This window comes from Cryptotermes secundus, unplaced genomic scaffold (genome assembly GCF_002891405.2).
Source record: "Cryptotermes secundus unplaced genomic scaffold, Csec_1.0 scaffold191, whole genome shotgun sequence".
Lineage (NCBI taxonomy): Eukaryota > Metazoa > Arthropoda > Insecta > Blattodea > Kalotermitidae > Cryptotermes > Cryptotermes secundus.
Genome location: NW_019718272.1, coordinates 1,415,883 through 1,436,226, shown reverse-complemented (window position 1 = coordinate 1,436,226; position 20,344 = coordinate 1,415,883). Strand labels below are relative to the sequence as shown.

General features: G+C 42.2%; 1 protein-coding gene across 7 annotated transcripts in view; it reads left to right on the top strand.

The window, feature by feature from the left end:
• Nucleotides 1-20,344, top strand: part of LOC111872804 (phosphatase and actin regulator 2) — a 371,253-nt gene that overhangs the window by 153,724 nt on the left and 197,185 nt on the right. For all 7 annotated transcript variants that reach the window (XM_023867360.2, XM_023867197.2, XM_023867034.2 and 4 more), the window contains exon 2: nucleotides 14,540-14,704. In XM_023867360.2, coding sequence (XP_023723128.1) covers nucleotides 14,540-14,704 — 165 coding nt within the window. The remainder of the gene's footprint in view (nucleotides 1-14,539; nucleotides 14,705-20,344) is intronic.

Sequence of the window (20,344 nt, the reverse complement as noted above, 5' to 3'; positions counted from 1 at the left end):
CAGATTAAGTCTCTAATTTTGGTTTGTTCAGAGAACAAGCTCAGATAGTCTTCATTGAAGTACTGTGCTGAACACGCATATTGTGACAATTAGCAGTATTGGATAAATTCAGATTTTTATATGTGACCTTTAAAGTGTCTTAGGGCAAGGGCACGCCAAGGAAACTGGCAATCACAACGGAAAAGCAATTTCCGAGAACTGTTATCAGGCTGAGTTCAACACATGTTGCTGTATGGTGCAGCGCAGTTTCCTCAAATTGAGCTGCTCCGTAAAGCAACATGTGTTCAACTCAGGCTGATAACAGTTCTCGGAAATCGCGGTTGCTTTGCGGTTGCCAGTTTCCTTGGTGTGCCCTTGCCCTTAAAATGTCTTGTAAGGAACGAAAATCGTTCTTCTTCGAGGCTCATTCACGATGTACGAACTCTTCGGAATTGGTAGGAAAGAAAGAAGGGGGGGGGAGGAAAATGACGAAAATTATTTCCGAAGTTGTGCTTAGGCAATATGAAATTGCAGAAAACAGAAAAGAATTCCATGCCGTTCTTGGAACACTCCCATTAGATATGTGGGATGCGCTTGTAGAAAATCGTTGTGGTATGCATAAGGGTATGTGAGTAGATATTCGTGTGTACGCACATTCCAGGAATATAGATCTGCTTACCAGTTAAAACGCTGACCCACACAACTGAGAATATTTCAGGCTCGACGATGTACGCAGCAGTGCTATGACTCCTGAGTTTCAGTTCCGTGTGTGTGTGTATTTTTATTTCGCACCAATTTTTGGAGATAAGTGCTCGGGACCTAATCACGCTACAGAGGTCTGTCTGTTTAGCTCCGAATTCTGAGTCTACTTAGACATAGACCTACTAGATGTCGGGGAAAAATGAAATGTACGTATTCATACAGAAGTATACTTAGCACACATGCAGTTTACACTTACGTTGCCGAACAGTAAACATGAAACTCTCTCACACCGAAACCTCAAATTGCGATAGATTCAACAGTGTTGCAGTAATAGTTCCGTCTATCGCAGTATCTCGCGGTGTAACGTCCACACAGGGTGATGCGCCCGGTTCTCAACTTGTCCCCGGATTTTGGTAAGCTCCGTCAACCCTGCGTTGAAAGCAGAAGAACCAGCCATGTCCTGTCGGGTTAAGAAATGTGGAGTAATTCTGTGATCTCTGGGGTGGCAGTCGTCCAGTAGATCACTGAACGACGGGCCGGTTGCCTGTGTTGAGGAAATCGTTTAATTGATTTTACCTAAAAAATATCCTAATGATGAACACAACAACTAAAACAAACTAGCTACATCTGAAAAATTAAAAAAAAAAATCCCTCGCGGGTACAACCAAATCTACAATATTCGTACATATGAGGTGTAATACACACATAGTGTACGGTATGTACAGTTGTACATTTGTACAAGTCTGCACGCTCTTCTCTTCAGACTTATCGTTTATATGCCTGACTGGTACGCCTTTTAATTTCAGAGTCAGAGTCAGTTATTTTACGCCTGGCGGTTTACCGCCAATCAATTCGTCATGGCGACAAGCCCCTCGAGAATCACGACCAGAAATTTTATTTTCCAACTGAACACCTGCGGTTATAGTCCTTATGTAACATCCTCTCTGACGAGAGGGTGGGTCTGTCGTTTACAATTGCACCTGGTCCTCGCCAGCGCAGTCATGCTCGAGTCCCGCGGGACTGATGACCACAATTTACTGTCTGAGATTCGAGACGCTTCAACCTTGAGGGCCAGGTCCTCGCATTTATATGCCCCAGGAACAGGGTTGCCTTTTCGTAGCCTCCTACGACTCGCAGGTATTCGACCGCGCCTCCACAAGGGATATTGTTGATTTATTTTTGCAGAGACATCCATATGTGGGATTGACAGATGTGAAGGAAATCGCCGTTGTGCCTGTCGCTCTTTCTCTTTTATCTTTCTTTTCTTACCTATTTTCTGGCAGAGAGTAGAAGGCGCGATGTCTATCAGTGGGTCAGTGATTGGTAGATCAGAGTTGTTATGATAACTGCAAAATAATTAGCCTATTACAAATGGTGGAATCTCTCCCCCCCCCAGAAATGCTACCTAAGAGAACTGACGAGAGGAAAGGGCAGGTATAACCTGTCATGGCCCCTTTCCTTAATAAACGCCAACGGATTATAGTTTGATATGTCGATAACATGAATAATAATTTTGTTTGCTTAAGTCTGTGCACCCTACATCAACTCTGTTCTCCCAGATTAATGTCATAATGTTCTGTGTATCAAATGTAGCAATGCTGAGTTTCACGTGATGCAGTAATTTTCAGATGCCAGTCTGTTCGCGTAAATAACAACACACGTAAATCCTGACCACAGGAAGGATTTCATTTGAAACTGTTTAGCTTCGAATTATTGAACTGAGACTAAAAAATATTTTTCTTCCACAGAAGTTGAAAGTTCTGAATAATTCTGTGCTCTTTTAGAATCATCAAATTTTTGTATTCATGGTTTACTAATGCAGTATAATCTTAAAGCAATTCTACATTTTGAATTCCTTCCTCTCGTCTTCCTAAGACAATTTACCTGAAATTTGTGTGAAAGGTTATTCCGTTTAAGTTTCAGAATCGTGTGTTGAATAGGGAGGAATTCGCTGGGATGCCATGTTTGTTACTGAAGGAATTATAAAACAATAAAACAGTGCAGCGTCAGGGCATCCTTTTTGCCAAGTACGTGAATGTTGGTCTTCAGGTATTGACACAAACATAGCATGCCAGTGCTTCGTAAGGCCATGTTTTCTTGCGGAAGCAACCATAAAGTATGACGAAGGAGCCATGTTTCTTCGTGTAACTTGGCTTCGGGCAAATTATAATGATTGTAGCAGCACTGAATGAACGGAAGCTGAATGACCACCATTAACTTCATCGCAATCCAACACACGACCGATATATTCGCTTTTTATTATTTCAGTTTGTACAACTCTTTTGCATACGTGGAAATAAATTCGCGAGTTCGAGTGCGAGAAAATTATGAAAGGCAATGAAACAGATTAATCAGATTGATCAGTTCCACTGCAGAAAAAAGACGGAAATATTTGCTTTAATGAATGACAATAAAGAAAATTCTGAATTGTATGTTCTCTTTTAATTGAGTGAAGTACTAGTTTATGTTTTCATCTTCGTAGGCCAAGGAGCCGGGGTAGCGTAGTCGGTATAGCGACTGGCTACGGGTTGGTCGACTGAGGGGTTGGAGTTCGAGTCCCGGTAGGGTTAAGAATTTTCTCTTCTCCAAATCGTTGAGACCGGCTCTGGGGTCCACCCAACCTCATATCCAATAGGTACCGGAGGCTCTTTCCTCGGGAGTTAATCGGCTCGGGCTTGAAGCTGGCCCCTCACCTCCAGCTAGTGCCAAGGTCAAGAAAAGTGGATCCATACATCTACTACCCTATACACCTTGATTGCCTAGTGCTTAATTGGTTGAGCACAAGTACAATTATACATTAGTAAGCCAACCATGCCTACTCATATAAAAATCGACACAGTTCAAATCCACGTACTTTCTCACATACCAGCGGTTTGGTACCTGGGGTACCTCTTCAGAAAGTACGGAAGATTATTTCATAATTTCAGAAACAGTTTTAGGGGGCTTTATTGTCTATATGTAACATACTTATGCATTAAAATGAAATCGAAATTTCAAGATGTTATGTGTGCTAACTGACCGGTAGTAGAACGGTATAATGGTAAGAAATCATGCACACGTAAATTCATGGTGTTGTATAATTTAATGTACGTGTATAAGTTCTACTTGTGTGTATTGCAGGAGGAAGCATGGACAGCGTTAGAATTTACTCTCGCAACTGCTCGANAGTGGATCCATACATCTACTACCCTATACACCTTGATTGCCTAATGCTTAATTGGTTGAGCACAAGTACAATTATACATTAGTAAGCCAACCATGCCTACTCATATAAAAATCGACACAGTTCAAATCCACGTACTTTCTCACATACCAGCGGTTTGGTACCTGGGGTACCTCTTCAGAAAGTACGGAAGATTATTTCATAATTTCAGAAACAGTTTTAGGGGGCTTTATTGTCTATATGTAACATACTTATGCATTAAAATGAAATCGAAATTTCAAGATGTTATGTGTGCTAACTGACCAGTAAGTAGAAAGGTATAATGGTAAGAAATCATGTACACGTAAATTCATGGTGTTGTATAATTTAATGTACGTGTATAACTTCTACTTGTGTGTATTGCAGGAGGAAGCATGGACAGCTTTAGAATTTACTCTCGCAACTGCTCGTTCATTCTGACAGAGCTAAACGGTCATCCCTGTTTAACAAGCACTTGAACGGACTACCGCCATATTCGTTTGTAACTAACTAATATTCCATCAAGGACCATACTGACTCTCCTGCATCCTGCACCGTAAAGCGGATTGTTGAAAGTTCGTGACCTCTGGGAGTGGCTGAAGCGACAGTTTTGCTTTGCTTTTGATCATGATAGCCCCACTCGCCTCTCTAGCATGTGAAGCCCTTCCAGGGCGGCAGGGAGCGTGGTCAGTCATGTGCGTTTGAAACCGGCCCGACGGACTCGGCAACGGGAATATTGGAAAGCCCTGAGAAAGTAGAAGCGACGATGCGACTCTTGTTCTGCGCATACTCCATGATAATAATCCCGATATTGCCAGTTCATATTGTCCTTGTTTTCTAGAGCAGGAACGCGAAGATTGTGTTATTGTCTGAATGCATGGAACTTCAACACAGATATTTTGTGAAAATGAGGTCTAAATAAATTTCATGACATACGAAATTGCAAAGTTTCAATTTTGTTGCATACGTGTAGGGCAGATTGTAGCTATTTCCCTGAGGTATGAGATGTCCTATTTGTGGTGATACGAGATTGATTATATGCCCGTTTGATGGCACTGTTTAAATTTCAGCGTCGTGTAGCATAAAATTAGATGGGAAGATGATCCTGAATTACTAGCAGGTGAGGATTTGGAAGGAAGCTATCATGTCATGTTTAAAATTTCTGGTGTTGACATTTTGCTGAAGAGACTAGGGAAACTATGAGAAGTTTTAAATCAGTTTGTCGGTTCTGTAATAAAACTGCTGTCATAGTATTATTTTAGATCACAAAATTTGTTTATTTGAGTGTACGGTCTGTTTTACGGAGATCAGATAATTCTGATGACGTTTGTGTAGGTAAAATACTCGTATGTTGCACATGCTCAGAAATTGTTTTCGAAATATATTTATAGCCAACAATTTGCAGTTCTCCTTGCAGACTACCGCCTTGTCGTGGACAGGTGGTTTACGCACCCCAGTGACCCGGAGAGCTATGCTGGCGGGAGCATACGCTCCTGGTAGGGCCATTGATGCCGGACAGGTCAAAGGATAGGGGTCAGACGAAGTGTAGTTCCTGGTACTCCAGGTTTGGTGGTGGGCTTGGGACTAATGTACCAACCACTGAAAAAGTTACTAATACGAAACCTTCACACGGAGTAGGCCAAGACCCACACAGGTTTATAGCACCAGTTAAAAATATCCAGTTGTCATTTTAGCCGGCTTATGTTAATAAATGTATAAATGGGACCAAACTCAAGATGTATCATTCGTCAATAGGCACTTGTTCCGTCGTCTGAATAAATTTAATGTGTACGTAGTTATATTTGTTATTTTTCAGTGAAATTTTCTTGAGACTCCTCCAGATGAAGATATGCCGTCAGAGGATCTTAGCTAGTGCGGCTAGCCAGTGTCTTTTCCCGGAGTAGATCCAGGTTTATTTGCAGAGTAGTTCGTGTAGGATTTCTGGCGAACAAAGTATCACCGAGGCAAATCTCCCTCAAAATACTTGAGTTTTCCCCTGCCTCTCATCATCTCACATCCTCCGTACTGTTCGGTGTGGGTTTGCGATGGACCACACCAGTCGCAAATATAATCTGGATTATTAGTTATATTTCAATTCCTAGAATGTTCGGAATTGCGCCTAGTCTTCTAGTACAATCGAATGGAAAGCTCATGAAATTCAGTTCCTGTGCGATTTAAAATTTGGATTGAGTATGTAATAAATTAATAATTGAGGTGAATTACTTTTACACACCTGAGGGCCCAACAGTAATTCTCAGAATGGCTTTGAGGCCCCTGCAGCCTGTTACTCAAATTTACGACTAGAAGTCACCCGAGGTATGAAGCTTAGTGCGCATACATTAACCTTGTTTGAAGAGCTGAGAATCAGATATACACCTTCAGTGACATTCCTGCATGCTGGTAGCTGGGAGTTACCTTCCTCCTTGCCGGCACTATCACCACCAGATAGCTTTCTATTTTTAGATTTTATGACAATCCGAGAAACAGGGAGACCCTGTTGTGTAGAACGTAAATCAGTGATGGTACGCGCAATTTCTGCCAGTCTGTACCTGGCTCAGCTCTTTTAAATACAGGCCACCAAAGGCCTGTCGTTTAAACGTATACATACTGTGTTTGGATATTGTTTTTGGAACTGTCATTCTTGTTGCTGATTACTGTACCATACGTGCCGCACATTTTAAATTGATATTTAAAATTTGTAGCAGTCTGGTTTAGATATTGTTACAGCAATCCACGTCTGTGCGTAAAGTGTTTAATGATCGCAGTTAGCATAAAATATTGCTATTTGAAACAGTGGCTCAGTTACCTTGACTGCTTTTATGTGCCTTGGGACAGGTCGACGACAGAACCCCCAAACAGAATGATTAATGGCATTGATTTGTTGGTTAAAGCCGAGATACCCTAGGCGGAATTCGAGCCCTGTACCTACTGGGCTCAAATTGAAGGCACAGTTAAATTTCATGTTCACCTTCATTGGCGAACTCTCTTGTTACTAACATGCTTTAATTGTCTTGGTGGAAACAGTATCAGCTGTTTTAGAATTAACCGTATCTTTGATTAGAATTGATCGCTCTCATTCTGTCCTTAATGAATTCCGGAGATCCATGGATTTATTTTCCGGACAGATTTCCTGTGCCTTGAGGCAAATGTTCGCGTTCGATAACAATACTTCCCATTTAATTTCCTATTAGGATCTTTAATGGATTTCATCAATCATACCTACTCTTTTGGCGCATTGTTGTGAAAATGATAAGAATAGCTTTTGCGGCCATTGTAAATATTCATAATAGAGGCTGGTGCAGAAAATAATTCGCAATGCGGAAAGGAACAAAGAGAATAGACTTTTAAAAACACTTTACTCTTTGTAAGATTTGAGGCTTTCACGGCGGTGACTATGAAGAAAGCAGTCTTCTGGGATTTGGCACCGTGTATATGTGGTGTTAACCGACGTTTCGGAGGAACGTATCGCCCCCATCTTCAGGGTTGAAGAAGTATAAGTAAATCTGCAAGCCAAATCCCAGAAGACTGCTTTCTTCACTTTACTCTTTGTTATATCAGTTCATCCTGTCATATAAAACATTTTCTATGCGTAATGTATGTAATAAATTAAAAATAGTTTATGAGTATCTGACCTCACCTTCTATGAGACAAAGCTGGTTACGTGTTCCCAGAACAGGAAGGTTGCGTGTCCTTCGGTTTGCCATGCCCAGCTAAAATCCGTCATTGGCCATAAAAGTTAGAAATTTTTGTGGCACCTTGTGTTTGCTGTTTTCATAAACAAGACGACACATATCCAGCAATACTGCTAGCTTCGAACGTTTCACATGTCAGCTGCAGTCATACAATTAAGAAAACATTCTGTATAATAGTTGTTTCTCAGGTTCCACGACGTTCAACCTAGTTGTAAGGAGTCAAGTACCGATGTCAAATCGTGTGAACGCTCAAAGTAGGCATATTAATTTCTCTTTTGTTATGTCGTACAGTGTTGTAATATAACAGGCTTGTGTAATGTAATAATGTTAGGCAGTTTTTATACAATTATCTTACTATACAAAACGATAAATTTAGTTGTTCGTTTAAAAGAAACGTTCATAACAAAGAAAGTATCCTTCCGCGACATCACGACTTCCCGAATTTTGTGTCTGACATGTTAGATACGAGAAAATAGTGCATGGTGCATTTTTTTTCAGGACCGTGACTGTCGTTAATATGCCCCATGTGATTAATTTACCTCTAAATGTTTCTGAATTGCGATAACATTGTTTTTATAAATTATTAATTGCTATTTTGATACATTTAAACGTTTCTTTGATGTTTTAGACATATTTTAATAGGCTTTATATTAAACTAGACGTTCACCCGAATTGGAGCCAGTTTTAGCAGCGAGGAATTTATAACGGTCTGAGGTGATGCACTAAATCAATATTGCCACTAGTTTTCACTAAAGCGAACAGAATATATACTCTACAGAATTCACTGTGACAGCTAGGCCACATTTTACAACAGGCACTGCAGACTGCCCTGCGCTTTAGGGCTACATTTCTGTATTTTCCTTTCTTTATGACGAAAGTCTCGCTTATGGCATCATGTCCGTGTGTCTGTCCACTGCCCTCGCCCACCAGTAACTTATGAACTAATTACGTACTCAGTGGATTTTTTAATAATCATTAGGTCACTGGAGGTCATCCCACCTTTGAACTTTCTTATTTCCTACCATCACTAATGCGGGCATGGCGTCCTTGCGAACTTTTGTGGAAGTGACACTAATTATAGTGTTCAGAAGCTGAATATGGTAGAGGCTCTTCGAAACACATTAAGGCATAATTTATAGTTAGATTTTGAAGGAGTAACGTGGCGAACTTGTCAGATTTATATTCAGCTTTCGGTTTTACAGAGATACACTCATAATAGTATCGGAAGTGTATCTGTACAGTGAATAAGCAGAAAACTGCTGTTAGCCCAGACAAGAATATGGCGCTGACGGGGCCGCAGGTCAGCGCAAGTTACTGCTGTTGATAGCTCGGACTTGTATGCAGTAGCAAAGTTTGTACTGGTTCCTATAGCGACGGGATACAGGCTGAACAGCTAGAGTTCGAATCCCGATAGAGGCAAGAGATTTTTGTCTATTCCATAGGGTCCATACTGGCTGTGATGCCCATCCGCCCTCCTATCGAGTGCGTACCGGAGACTTTACCCGGGTGTAAATCGGCTGGGACATGAAGCAGACCGGTGGCGTCCATCTACTTGCGAGTGCAAGAATGATGGAACTGTATGTCTTCGTACGTATTCATGGCGTTGCGTTTAATGAATTGAAAGCCCAGAGATAGATAACCTTCCCTTAAAGATAGTTACACAGCTGATATCCTCAACCTGCAGCTGGAGGTTCTGTTTTAGAAGATGTCAGAACAACTCGCTTAATTACATGGCGCCAGTAATAGACACAGTCTAACCGTGGTTGCCATAGATTGTTTTGTAGTATTTTTTTAATTCGCTTAGTGGGGGATGGAGTCCAACTGGGTCCACTCGGGATGGCGGCCACTGATTGGCCTATTGTAGCCTGCCCCGGGTAATTATGATGATGGAGAATTTAGTGGAATGAAGAGTGGCAAGGGAAACTGAAGTACTCGGAGAAAACTCGCCCTAACGCCACTTGTCCACCACAAGTCCCACTTGACCAGACCCGGGATCGAACCCAGGCCGCCGCGGTGGGAACCCAGCGACTAACCGCTTGATGTATGGCGCGGCCTTGTTGTGTAGTATACTAACTGCAGTTTCCAACACTATGAACATATTCTAAATACAAATGCACTTCGTTTTTTGAGTGTCGCTGTATTCACGAAAGTTGGCTGATTATTTTTTTCAGCTTGAGTCGTCATTCATAATTACTTTCCATGCATATTTTACGAATGCAGGGATCTGAAGAAAAAGAAATGAACGCAGAATTTTTGTTGGAAACCCCATTTTAATTAGCCCGAGACATAAACGAAGAATAGTACTAAACTGGGCTTTTGGAAAATGGATTATGTGGTTCTGATGTGGTTCGTACTTGCTAATTTGAATATTGGTGATATTTAGCTTCAGCTGTTGGACTCTGATTTAATAGCTGAAGTCATTAACTCACTCTGTATATTGAAAGAAATAATTAAGCCCATCAAGATCTTAAATTGGTGTAGAAATGAAGCTGTGTTTATTCCTAAGATTTGTTTACATTCATGAGTGGTTCTTGTAAGATTCATTGGCTTCGGGTTCAAAGACGGTCTTCATTGTTAATGATATTTATTCATGTCTTTCTTAGACATTCATAATGTCCTTGGATGTATATTCTACAAGTGAACGGATGTGGAAAAAGGAACGGGGAAGTTACGTTCTGACTGAGGATGTTTCTATAGCGGTATCACTCTGGACGCGCTCCTTTCGAATCTCGGCCCTGACACTGGCTCTCCTGGCTGAGGTTTCCCTTGGTATTCCTGGGTCCCTTCAGGCACATACCGGGATAGTATCTGCTTCGTTGCAAATCCTTTCGAATTCATTATCTGCCAATCGTCCTGTCATTCGACACTGTAGGCCCGGAGTCGAGATTTGAGAGCCGCGTAAAATAAACTGTCGCGTGTCAAATTTTGGTTGTGATTGCTCGGAAGTAGCTCGCGTAGGAGACTAATAACTAGCATGAAATCTTTTTAAACTCCATAGCTTTTAGTCCTCAAGCGAACTATACCGACCCGAGGGACCGCAGCTTGTCGGCGAAGTTAGTGCTAACTTTTGCGGATTGAGGGTGTCGCACGGTCAGCGCAACGGGTTCCCACCGCCTTTAATTTCGGTTTTGTAGACCGGAGCTGCTACTTTGCTATTCAAGTAGGTCCTCAGTTATCCTCACGAGGCTGAGTGGGCACCGTTCGAGACCCACTACTTCTCAGAAAATCTGGTAGCGCCGGGAATCGAACCTGGGACCTCTGGATCTGTAGCCAGGAAGTCTGACCACTAGACCACAGAGGCAGCGAATAAAATCTTGTTATCTTTAGGAAATAAATTCAGATGTGATATGGACTGAGCTAGTTCAGGACTGGTTTCAGTAATGCTCTTTTTACTGAAGGTTGTGAAACTTGAGAGTCCGTAATAGTAGGGCACTTTTTGAATAGTTTATTATCTATCGATTAGTTGGCCCCGCAGCAGTAGGGTGCTTTGAAGCCCATTCCAAGGCACACAAATTTAATTTCGTTATTTAGTTTAACGGTTCGTTGTTTCATTATTAAACGTTACACAGGAAGAATGAAACTGGTTTACCTCTGTAATCCTGTACGAAAGCTTTGACATTCTGTTGTGAAGTCGTAAGTCACTGTGATGAAGAGCAAATGCAGGAAACATGGAATGGCACTACGATCCTAGCGGTTGGGGCGCCACCGCCGGCGGACTGTGATTAAGCATACCTCGAAACCCTTCTACGATTGTCGGTAAACCAATGCAAATATTACTGAAGGCACGGTAACAAGTCCATTTGTGTTCAGATAAGGTAGTCTGTAAATAAGCGTACGAAATGCAGTCGGTGTAAGTAACTGACATAGTAGAAGGGAGAGTACGGGAGCCTGATACTACACAGCATTGACACAAAATAACCAGTAAACTCAGTGGTATAAGGTATTCCTTTCGCGGAAAATAATTGTGCATTCTAGCAGGAATGCATTGATGTTACGGAACTCAAAGTTCATACCGTCCTGAAGAAGTCAGCCATTAGACCCTCATCTCACAGGCAACTAAAATTTTGTATTTATCTCTTGTTTCCGCCATTTGTGCCACATTTTATACCCATAACATCAACTGTCATGAGGGGTGAATACAAATAATACAAATCATACTTCGATTTTCACCTGTTAGGCGTTCTGACCTTTTCCAGTTCGGAATTGACGTCTGAAATTATGAGTCACCATCGACATTTGGTGTTTCTTTTTTGTACAGGGTAGTCAATCTTAAGGGCCGTACTTGCACGGAGCAACACATCACAGAACAAGAAGTGCTGGGAAGAACTAATCTGTTTTCCTTTAATACGATACGGACCGCATATAAAATTAAAGAAATTAGAGGGATTCACACACACAAACAGCAAGGTAATCACAAAAGCTTCCTTGATATGGCACGGACCTCAGTGAAAACGAAGAAATATAAGAAGAAACAGAATCACAGCAAGGTGATATCATAAGCTTAATAATAAACATTAGGAAGGGGATATAAAGACAGATGGACAGATACAGACAGCAAGGTGATTTCATTAACGTTTTTTTTTCTTCAAAATAAGGAAGTAGGCTAAGAACACGGACATACATAGTATTATATGCCTCGAGTGGGATTCGAACGTACAGACCTAGTGTTCTGTCGGCAGAAGACGATGCATATCTTAGACTGTGCGGGCACTGTGATCGGCAGTATAACATTTGGTTCATTTTAACCAGTTAATGGAATTCATGTATTAATTGCCGCATAGGCATTTATGTTGTACTTCGTCGTCTTCCTATGGCGGACTAGAACCTCTGGCCTGTTCCAATCACAATTAATCCGAAATTATGAATGTTAGGCGGAATGCACACCAAGGAAGCTGGCAACCGCTATTTCCGAGAATTGTTATCAGCCTGAGTTGGACACATGTTAGTTAGTTAGTTATTGGAGAACGTGGGTTTCCCCATGCACTGAGACCTGTATTGGTCTATTGTGCTTCCCTCTATGATTTCTACCAGTCTCTATATCCTACCGGTACTGGTGCTTACCATCAGTCCCGCCCAGCCAGCGAGACCGGCTCTACTAGCTGAGAGGTAATGCTTCCCCCATCTACCAGAGGTGTTAGAGACTGCTGTTGGGCGGGAAACGCCCGTTAATTTGGCTCAGTGACCTCCTTTGGAGATATGAGGTTCTTTTACGTGCCGTAAAGCTACGACACGGGACCCACGGCTTAAGGTCCCTCCCGGAGGACTTGTTCCCTGAATTTTTCCGCCCTTAAAAATTCGACGACCTCCGCCGGGTATTTGAACCCGCGTACTACGAGTCATGAGGTGGGAACGTTACCTCTAGACTACGGAGGCCGCTTGGACACATGTTACTGAATGGAGCAGCGTAAATCGAGGAAACGTCAACGCAACTCGCGGAGAGACAGAGAAACAATTTCCAAGCAACGGAGCATGCCAGTCTTCTTACAATTGCGTTGCCGCGTGGTTTCCTAGAATCAGCTATTCTGTAACGCGCTTAAGTGGGTCATTTTTTCTTTTGATGGCACGAAAGGTTGACGAAGCTGCCAATTTTGTTTTTGTGCAGTTAATTGAGCAAGAGCCAGGCATATGTGACGAACGCCACCCAGACTATGCTAGGCAGGACAAATTAGATATGACTTAGGAAAGAATATCTCACGAGACGAAAGAGTCTGGAGACGGGTTAAGTTCTTTCGAAACAATGTAAGCTCCTCAATTTAAATTGTCACAAAACGGATACACCCAATGCTTTCTTTTCCTAATATTGTATTTAAGCGTCCTGTTGCATTAATATATCATTTATTTCATATATATATCCGTCTTAAATGCAACATATTACATAGTCAGCCTTCTTCCACATTACATGGTTCGGCTGTATACGGTCTTCTATCCTGCTAAAACTGTTGCATTGTATGTCAATTTCGTATAGCGTGTGAAAGCGATATTTCATGATCAAAATAAATTGACCTTAATTAAAACAAATTAATTAACATCCCAATATTTTCCTCATGGTCGTCGTCCTCTCCTCTCACGCCCTCTCAACCGGTCTCAACTACCACCAAATTATGACAGGATCAATATTATTATCTTTCATTGCAGAAGGTAAGTGCACGAAATTAAAAAAATACAATCATGCATTACTTCGGACGAACATACCCACTTAAGATGATATGGGCAACTAGTCAAACATATAAATTTCTTCAGTGTGCGCCTGCTAATCAGGAAACCAGCCGCTTGCTTGAAATCTGCGACATTTCTCGGAAGTTGCAGTTGCGTTGCGGTTGCCAGTTTCCTTGATGTGCCCTCGGCCTTGCAGAGAGTTCTTTTGGCACTTTGGTCTGGGGATCAGCCCGTCGCAAGGCTGCTACCTACGTAGGACAACAAAATAAACGGAGACAGGCATCCATTCTTCGAGTGGGATTCGAAACCAGGATCCCAGCGTTCGAAATGGAGAAGGCATTTCGTGCCTTAGACCGCTCGGCATCTGTGATCGCCGTTGTTTTTTTTTTTTGTCAGCCCTTAAATGCTTTCTGTTAGTCATGAAGAGTCCGTTAAGTCTTTCGTATTTAACGCAATTTTTTCCTTTACGCAGTGCGCCTAATTCTGTCACTGAGTCATTTTATTTGAGAGTTAGATGAATTTGCTCATCACAGGCATGGACTGTCTTCTCCCGTTCGAACTCTGGGATCGTGGGTTCGAATCGTGAATTTGCAGTGCGTTTGAGTCGTTTCCAACCAAGTGGTTTAAATAATCTTTTAACGTCGTTTTGGAAGTTTCAGAATAACGTCGAAAGGTAACATCAATGCAGAGGAACTGTGTTCGCCTATGAATGGGGTCTCAGGGGACATTAACTTCAGGCCTTGTCTTGGAATCTAAAAGTTTCTGATTCGTAAGTCATTGTTTGTAAGAAATGCGATTTACTACATTAGTATTATTTGTTTTATTTCAGCAAAGAAGCAGAATGGCGCGGCCATACGAACAAACAGTCTGGGATCAGGAACGAGAACGCCGCCTCTGGAAAGAAAAAGCAAATTCTCCGCTCTAGGAAGGTTATTCAAGCCATGGAAGTGGAAAAGAAAGAAAAAGTCCGACAAATTTGAAGAAGCTTCAAGATGTAAGTACTTACTTATTTACTTTGCCGCGCCATAGCTCAAGCGGTTAGTCGCTGGCTTCCCACCGCGGCGGCCCGGGTTCTACACCGGGTCTGTTCCTGTGTGATAAGACCGCGCCATATCTCAAGCGGTTAGTCGCTGGTTTCCCACCACGGCGGCCCGGGTTCGATCCCGGGTCTGACCAAGTGGGATTTGTGGTGGGCAAAGTGGCGCTGGGGCAGGTTTTCTCCGAGTACTTCGGTTTCCCCTGCCAATCTTCATTCCACCAACTGCTCCACAATCACCCTCACCTATCTTCTGGGGCTGGTACAGTAGGCCAGAAGTGGCCGCAGTACAAGGGACTTAGTTCCACCCACTAGCAATAAAAATATTTATTAACTTACTTATCTACTTATGAAGCTGAGCCCTTCTTGAGGAGAAGTCAAATCTGCAGCTACTCAAGAATTTCCTAGCATTTTATGGAGCCCGAAGGTTCATTACCGTGTTCACAAGAACCCTCCACTGGTCCCTATCCTGAGCCAGATCAATTCAATCCATACCATTCCATCCTATCTCTCCAAGATCCGAGATGTAAGTACGGCATGAAATTAACAAACTTTTGAGGACGTACTAAGATGAACAGCATGGAAGTTAGGCCAGTCATATACGTGTGTGCAACCTTCCTTTTGTGTGAAGAGAGTTTAATGATTATTATCAGTCCGTTGCACTTCATTAAACACTTGGAGTCCTCTGAATGGTGTGTTGAAGTATGGCAGTTGTAGCCTTTGAACCGAACAACTACTGCTTTATGAGCATAGGAGTGATAAGATATTTCCGTTCGTAAAGTGGCTACGTGCTGGATCTGGGTTCAGTTCCTGACAGGATCATGGATTATTCTCTCCGTTCATACCAGTTGTGGTGCCCACCTAATCGTCTTGTCCTGTTTAGGACTCTTTCCTGGGAATAAAGCAGCTGGTATATGACGCTATTCACCGCCATTTTGTTATGGTTAAATATTTATGTTACATTACTCCCACTCCCTCTGTATGAAATCATGGCGTAGTGTTTGGCTATAGACACTTTCACCGTTAACATTTATCTTTTGTTTCGGTGCTCGTTCAGTGAAATTATATCCGATATCTGTGAATTGCATGTACTAGTCAATGTGGATGGCCACTTTACACGCAGAATGGTATCGGAATATATCATTCATGAACATACAATACGCTGCTGAGGGTCTGAATAGGCCAGTGCGTAGATTATATTTTATCAGTTCATATTGAGGATGTATGTTTCATTCGCCCGTAGAATAACGCGGAAGGTACGGCGTACACCGGCTTGGATGTAGGCTTCAAAACATTTCGTTATACTCCAGAGCACAGATTATTGAGTATTTGTTGTTGTTCCTGTAAGACAGTACTGTGCGAAAGACATGTCGCCTCGAGATTCGAAAAGTGCCACAGGATTAATTAATAAAGATTTGGATACTATTTATATTGTTGTTTTGAAGGTAGTAAATATTTATACAAATTTTAATTTTTATTGTCTTTCAATTAAAGAAATGAGATGAGGCTGCTGTGTTCTAGTATTAGGCCTATGTTCTCTGCAGCACTTGATTGTTCTTCTAGCACGTGACGTCACGGTTGTTATACTGGCACAACTCTGTCAGCTGATCTTCCCGCCCCCTTCCTCCCAACGTTGCGTGACGTCTCAAAATGGCCCATTGAAATTTAGAGCAGAAAACTGTTTCGTTATCATCCTCATCTTCGAACAAGCAATATGTTGGACCACGTGTTGACGCATTTCGACGTCTTTTTTCCTTCATATTTTTTGTGGCCTTTGCATTCTCCTGGGTCTAAACTTAATTTTTTTGGGAAGTCTGTCTTTCAGAATTCGTCTGTAATCTTTCTTTGCTTAACTGGTTTCATGGGTATCCCAAACTCTATCAGAATATTGTACGATACTTCCTTCCTAACTGAATCATAGGCTTTCTTGAAGCCTACAAATAGCTGATGTACTATCTCATTGTACTCGATTTTTTCTCCAGTATCTGACGAATGCCGAAGATCTGACCTGTAGTTGACCTGTTACGTCAAGACCCACACTGATGATCCCCAGTAATTTCATATATGTATGATNACTGTCTCATTGTACTCCCATTTTTTCTCCAGTATCTGACGAATGCCGAAGCTCTGACCTGTAGTTGACCTGTTACGTCAAAACCCACACTGATGATCCCCAGTAATTTCATCTATGTATGATCTTAACCTTGAGAGAAGAATGTTGGACAAAATTTTGTATGAAGTTGATAGCACTGATATCCCCTGATAATTACTGCAGTCAGTTTCATCACCCTTCTTGTGAACTGGTACAATAATAGATTCCTTCCACTGGTCAGTCAATTTTTTCTTATGCCAAATAGAAGTAATTGGCTTATGGATCCTAAAACATAACATTTCGCCTCCTCCTTGAACAAGTTCTGCCGGAATTTGATCACTACCTGGCGATTTATACCGTTTCAATATTGCAGTAGCAATTTCAACCTCAAAAGGGCTGGGATCAGGTATTAACGGCTCAGCTCTATGCATTTCTATCTGCCTAACATCACTGACCTATGTACATTCAGTAAGTGAGAGAAGTAGTTCTTCCACCTATTCAAAATGTTGTAGGTAATCTATGTTAAGTTTAAATAAGCTAATTGCCTACTGTCATTCTACTTCGAGTTACTTATCCTTTTCACTACTTTTCGCTACTTTTCGCCTTGCCGCTGCAATTAAGCCTGTGGTGCTTATGCTGCACGGTTGTGAAGGACATCTGAGAGAAAGCACATACTCTTCAGAATGAGATAAGCACGCTCCTGTGCTTTGTTTCAGTAGCATTGATACTCTTTACAATGAGATAATCACACGCCTGTGCTTTGTTTCAGTAGCATTGATACTCTTTACAATGAGATAACCACACTCCTGTGCTTTGTTTCAATAGCATTGATACTCTTTACAATGAGATAACCACACTCCTGTGCTTTGTTTCAATAGCATTGATACTCTTTACAATGAGATAACCACACGCCTGTGCTTTGTTTCAGTAGCATTGATACTCTTTACAGTGAGATAACCACACGCCTGTGCTTTGTTTCAGTACCATTGCTTTCTGAAAGCGCATAAAAGGAAAAGAACGCGCTTTATAAATTGGGAAATTTAATTATATTGATTACCGCTGGGATTCTTCAGAACCTGGGCATTCGTAAAACAACCAGCGGATGGGGGTAGGAGGTAAGAGTTCTTCGTTATGGTCTTAACCAAAGCAGAGTCGAAACTCTGAAATTACTATTACTATTTTGTTGTGCCTATAAATTAGACGTATATAAGCTGCAAGTTATATTAGAAATGCTAAAAATGATTCACCTCCGTAAAGAAGCCAACTTTTGAGATAGCCAAAAACGTAAATTCCCTTATCTGTTTGCTTAAATAAATTGAAGGACTTTTCGTTTAAGACGTGTAACTGTTTAGGTAATCCTAGATTATAAAAATTCCAGTCACTTAGCCCGCTTTAACTTCGTACTAATAAAACGAAGTCGTTTATAGACCAAGGAGTTCGCGGATGAATATTTTCCCTGTGGATGAGATACTGTTTTTTTTTTCTTGGCACTACAGCCCCAGTGGACCTAGGCCTACCTCCATGAACTTCTCCGTTCACTTCGGTTTTTCTCGATCTTACACATTCGGTAGGACTCCTTGGGCGGGTGATCAGCTTGTCGCAAGGCTGTACACAACCTGTACACAAACACAGAAAAACGCACACACACAAACTAAACATCCATGTCCTGAGTGGGATTCGAACCCACGATCCCGGTTTCCAAGCGAGCGAAGACAGTACATGCCTTAGACCGCTCGGCTACCGTGGCCGGCTGAGATACTGTTTCCCTTCCCTAAATACACTGAAGTTAATATCCTGAAGTGGATTTCAGTACTCATTATAGTAATTATTCAGAGATACGCAGCTTCTCATATTTGTTGAATTCTAGGCCTCAGTCATGCTCTGAAATGTTACGTTTCCAAGCCATTCTTCTGAAATGAAAACACTGCTGGCTTCAGTCATGTAACCAGGAGGTTTGGCATGGCGACAATGCCTTAGAGTTGTTCGGTTCTGCAGACTCTCGATCAGGACACTGACTGTCTTGACAGTTTCTTTCGTTGGGAGTGGTTTCTCAATCCCACCAGACAAATGTCGGGGCATTACGTCAGGCCATGAACGGATCCATCTGATTCTTTCCCAATGAAGTCATCCTACCATTGACAATGTGAAGACAGCGTACTGACAACGCACAGGCTCTAGCCTGTGGAACAGGAACGGAACAACATCGCCTCCGTTCTCCCGTTTTGGCCAAGGGTGGCTTCTTTCTGTTCCCAACAGTAAAACTTCGCTGAAAGGGACACATTTTTAATAGTTCGAAGAGCTCCGCCAATGTACGGCACCCTCCCTGAAGGTCTTATCAAAGTGTGCACTCCAGGAATTCTTCCAGCTACAGCAGAAAAGAATAGTTTCCTGAACAGCTGCCAAAAGGAACTGCTTTGAAGAGGGCCACAGCAATTATCTGGAAAATGGAATTTTAACTTTTTCATAAAGTCATTCCTGTTACTTCATAGCCACACTTCGTATCGTTTTAGGTTCGTATTTAGGTATTGGGTCTTATTATTAACGGTTTCTTGTCGGTAAGCCACAAAGCTTTTCATGGGTTAAGATTTGAAACTCGTTCTACCGCTTTTCCATGTTCTAGTTACGTCCGTTAGAATGTTAAAGCTTTAGGACAGGATTCGATGAGACCTGTCTTAAGTATATTTTCACGTTGATGGAGTGACTAGACGGGGTTTTGGAATGATGACTCGATTTATTGCCTACTTTGATACAACGCTTGACTGCTCTTTACAATTCACTGTTACACACGCTCACTAGTATCCATAGTCACGTATTCACTGGCCGTTGCTCGATAGCGGCTTCCAACGGCGAACGTTCCCCTTCCTCTGGGTTCCCCAACTATACCCGACCATAGCTGCAAGCTTCTCACAGCAACGGCTCACAACAGCTGATCTGCAACAGCTATCTGACAACTCAGCCACCAACCATCTCGCTCCACTCCACTGCACTAACCACTTCAACCCAGTTTTTTTTATTGCTAGTGGTCTGGGACTAAGTCCCTTGTACTGCGGCCACTTCTGGCCTATTGTATCAGCCCCAGATGGTAGGTGAGGGTGATTGTGGAGCAGTTGGTGGAATGAAGATTGGCAGGGGAAACCGAAGTACTCGGATAAAACCTGCCCCAGCGCCACTATGTCCACCACAAATCCAACTTAACCAGACCCTGGATCGAACCCGGGCCGCTGCGTTGGGAAGTCAGCCACTGACCGATTGAGCTATGGTGAGGGCCTCAACCCAGCTGGTCGAGTGATAGAGCCTCGGAGCGGATCCACAGAAATCACCGTTTCCAACAGTTCTATTGTTGCGTCACCAGCTGACGAATGGATCGCGTAAAGAACACTCCTTCCCAGTCAGTCCATTGGTGCGTGTTAGAAATCGCCTAACAATGAACGTTGTTTACCGATTCATTGCTTAGCATTGGTTCTACATATTACTGCATGTTTATAATGTCACGTAAACACCGACAG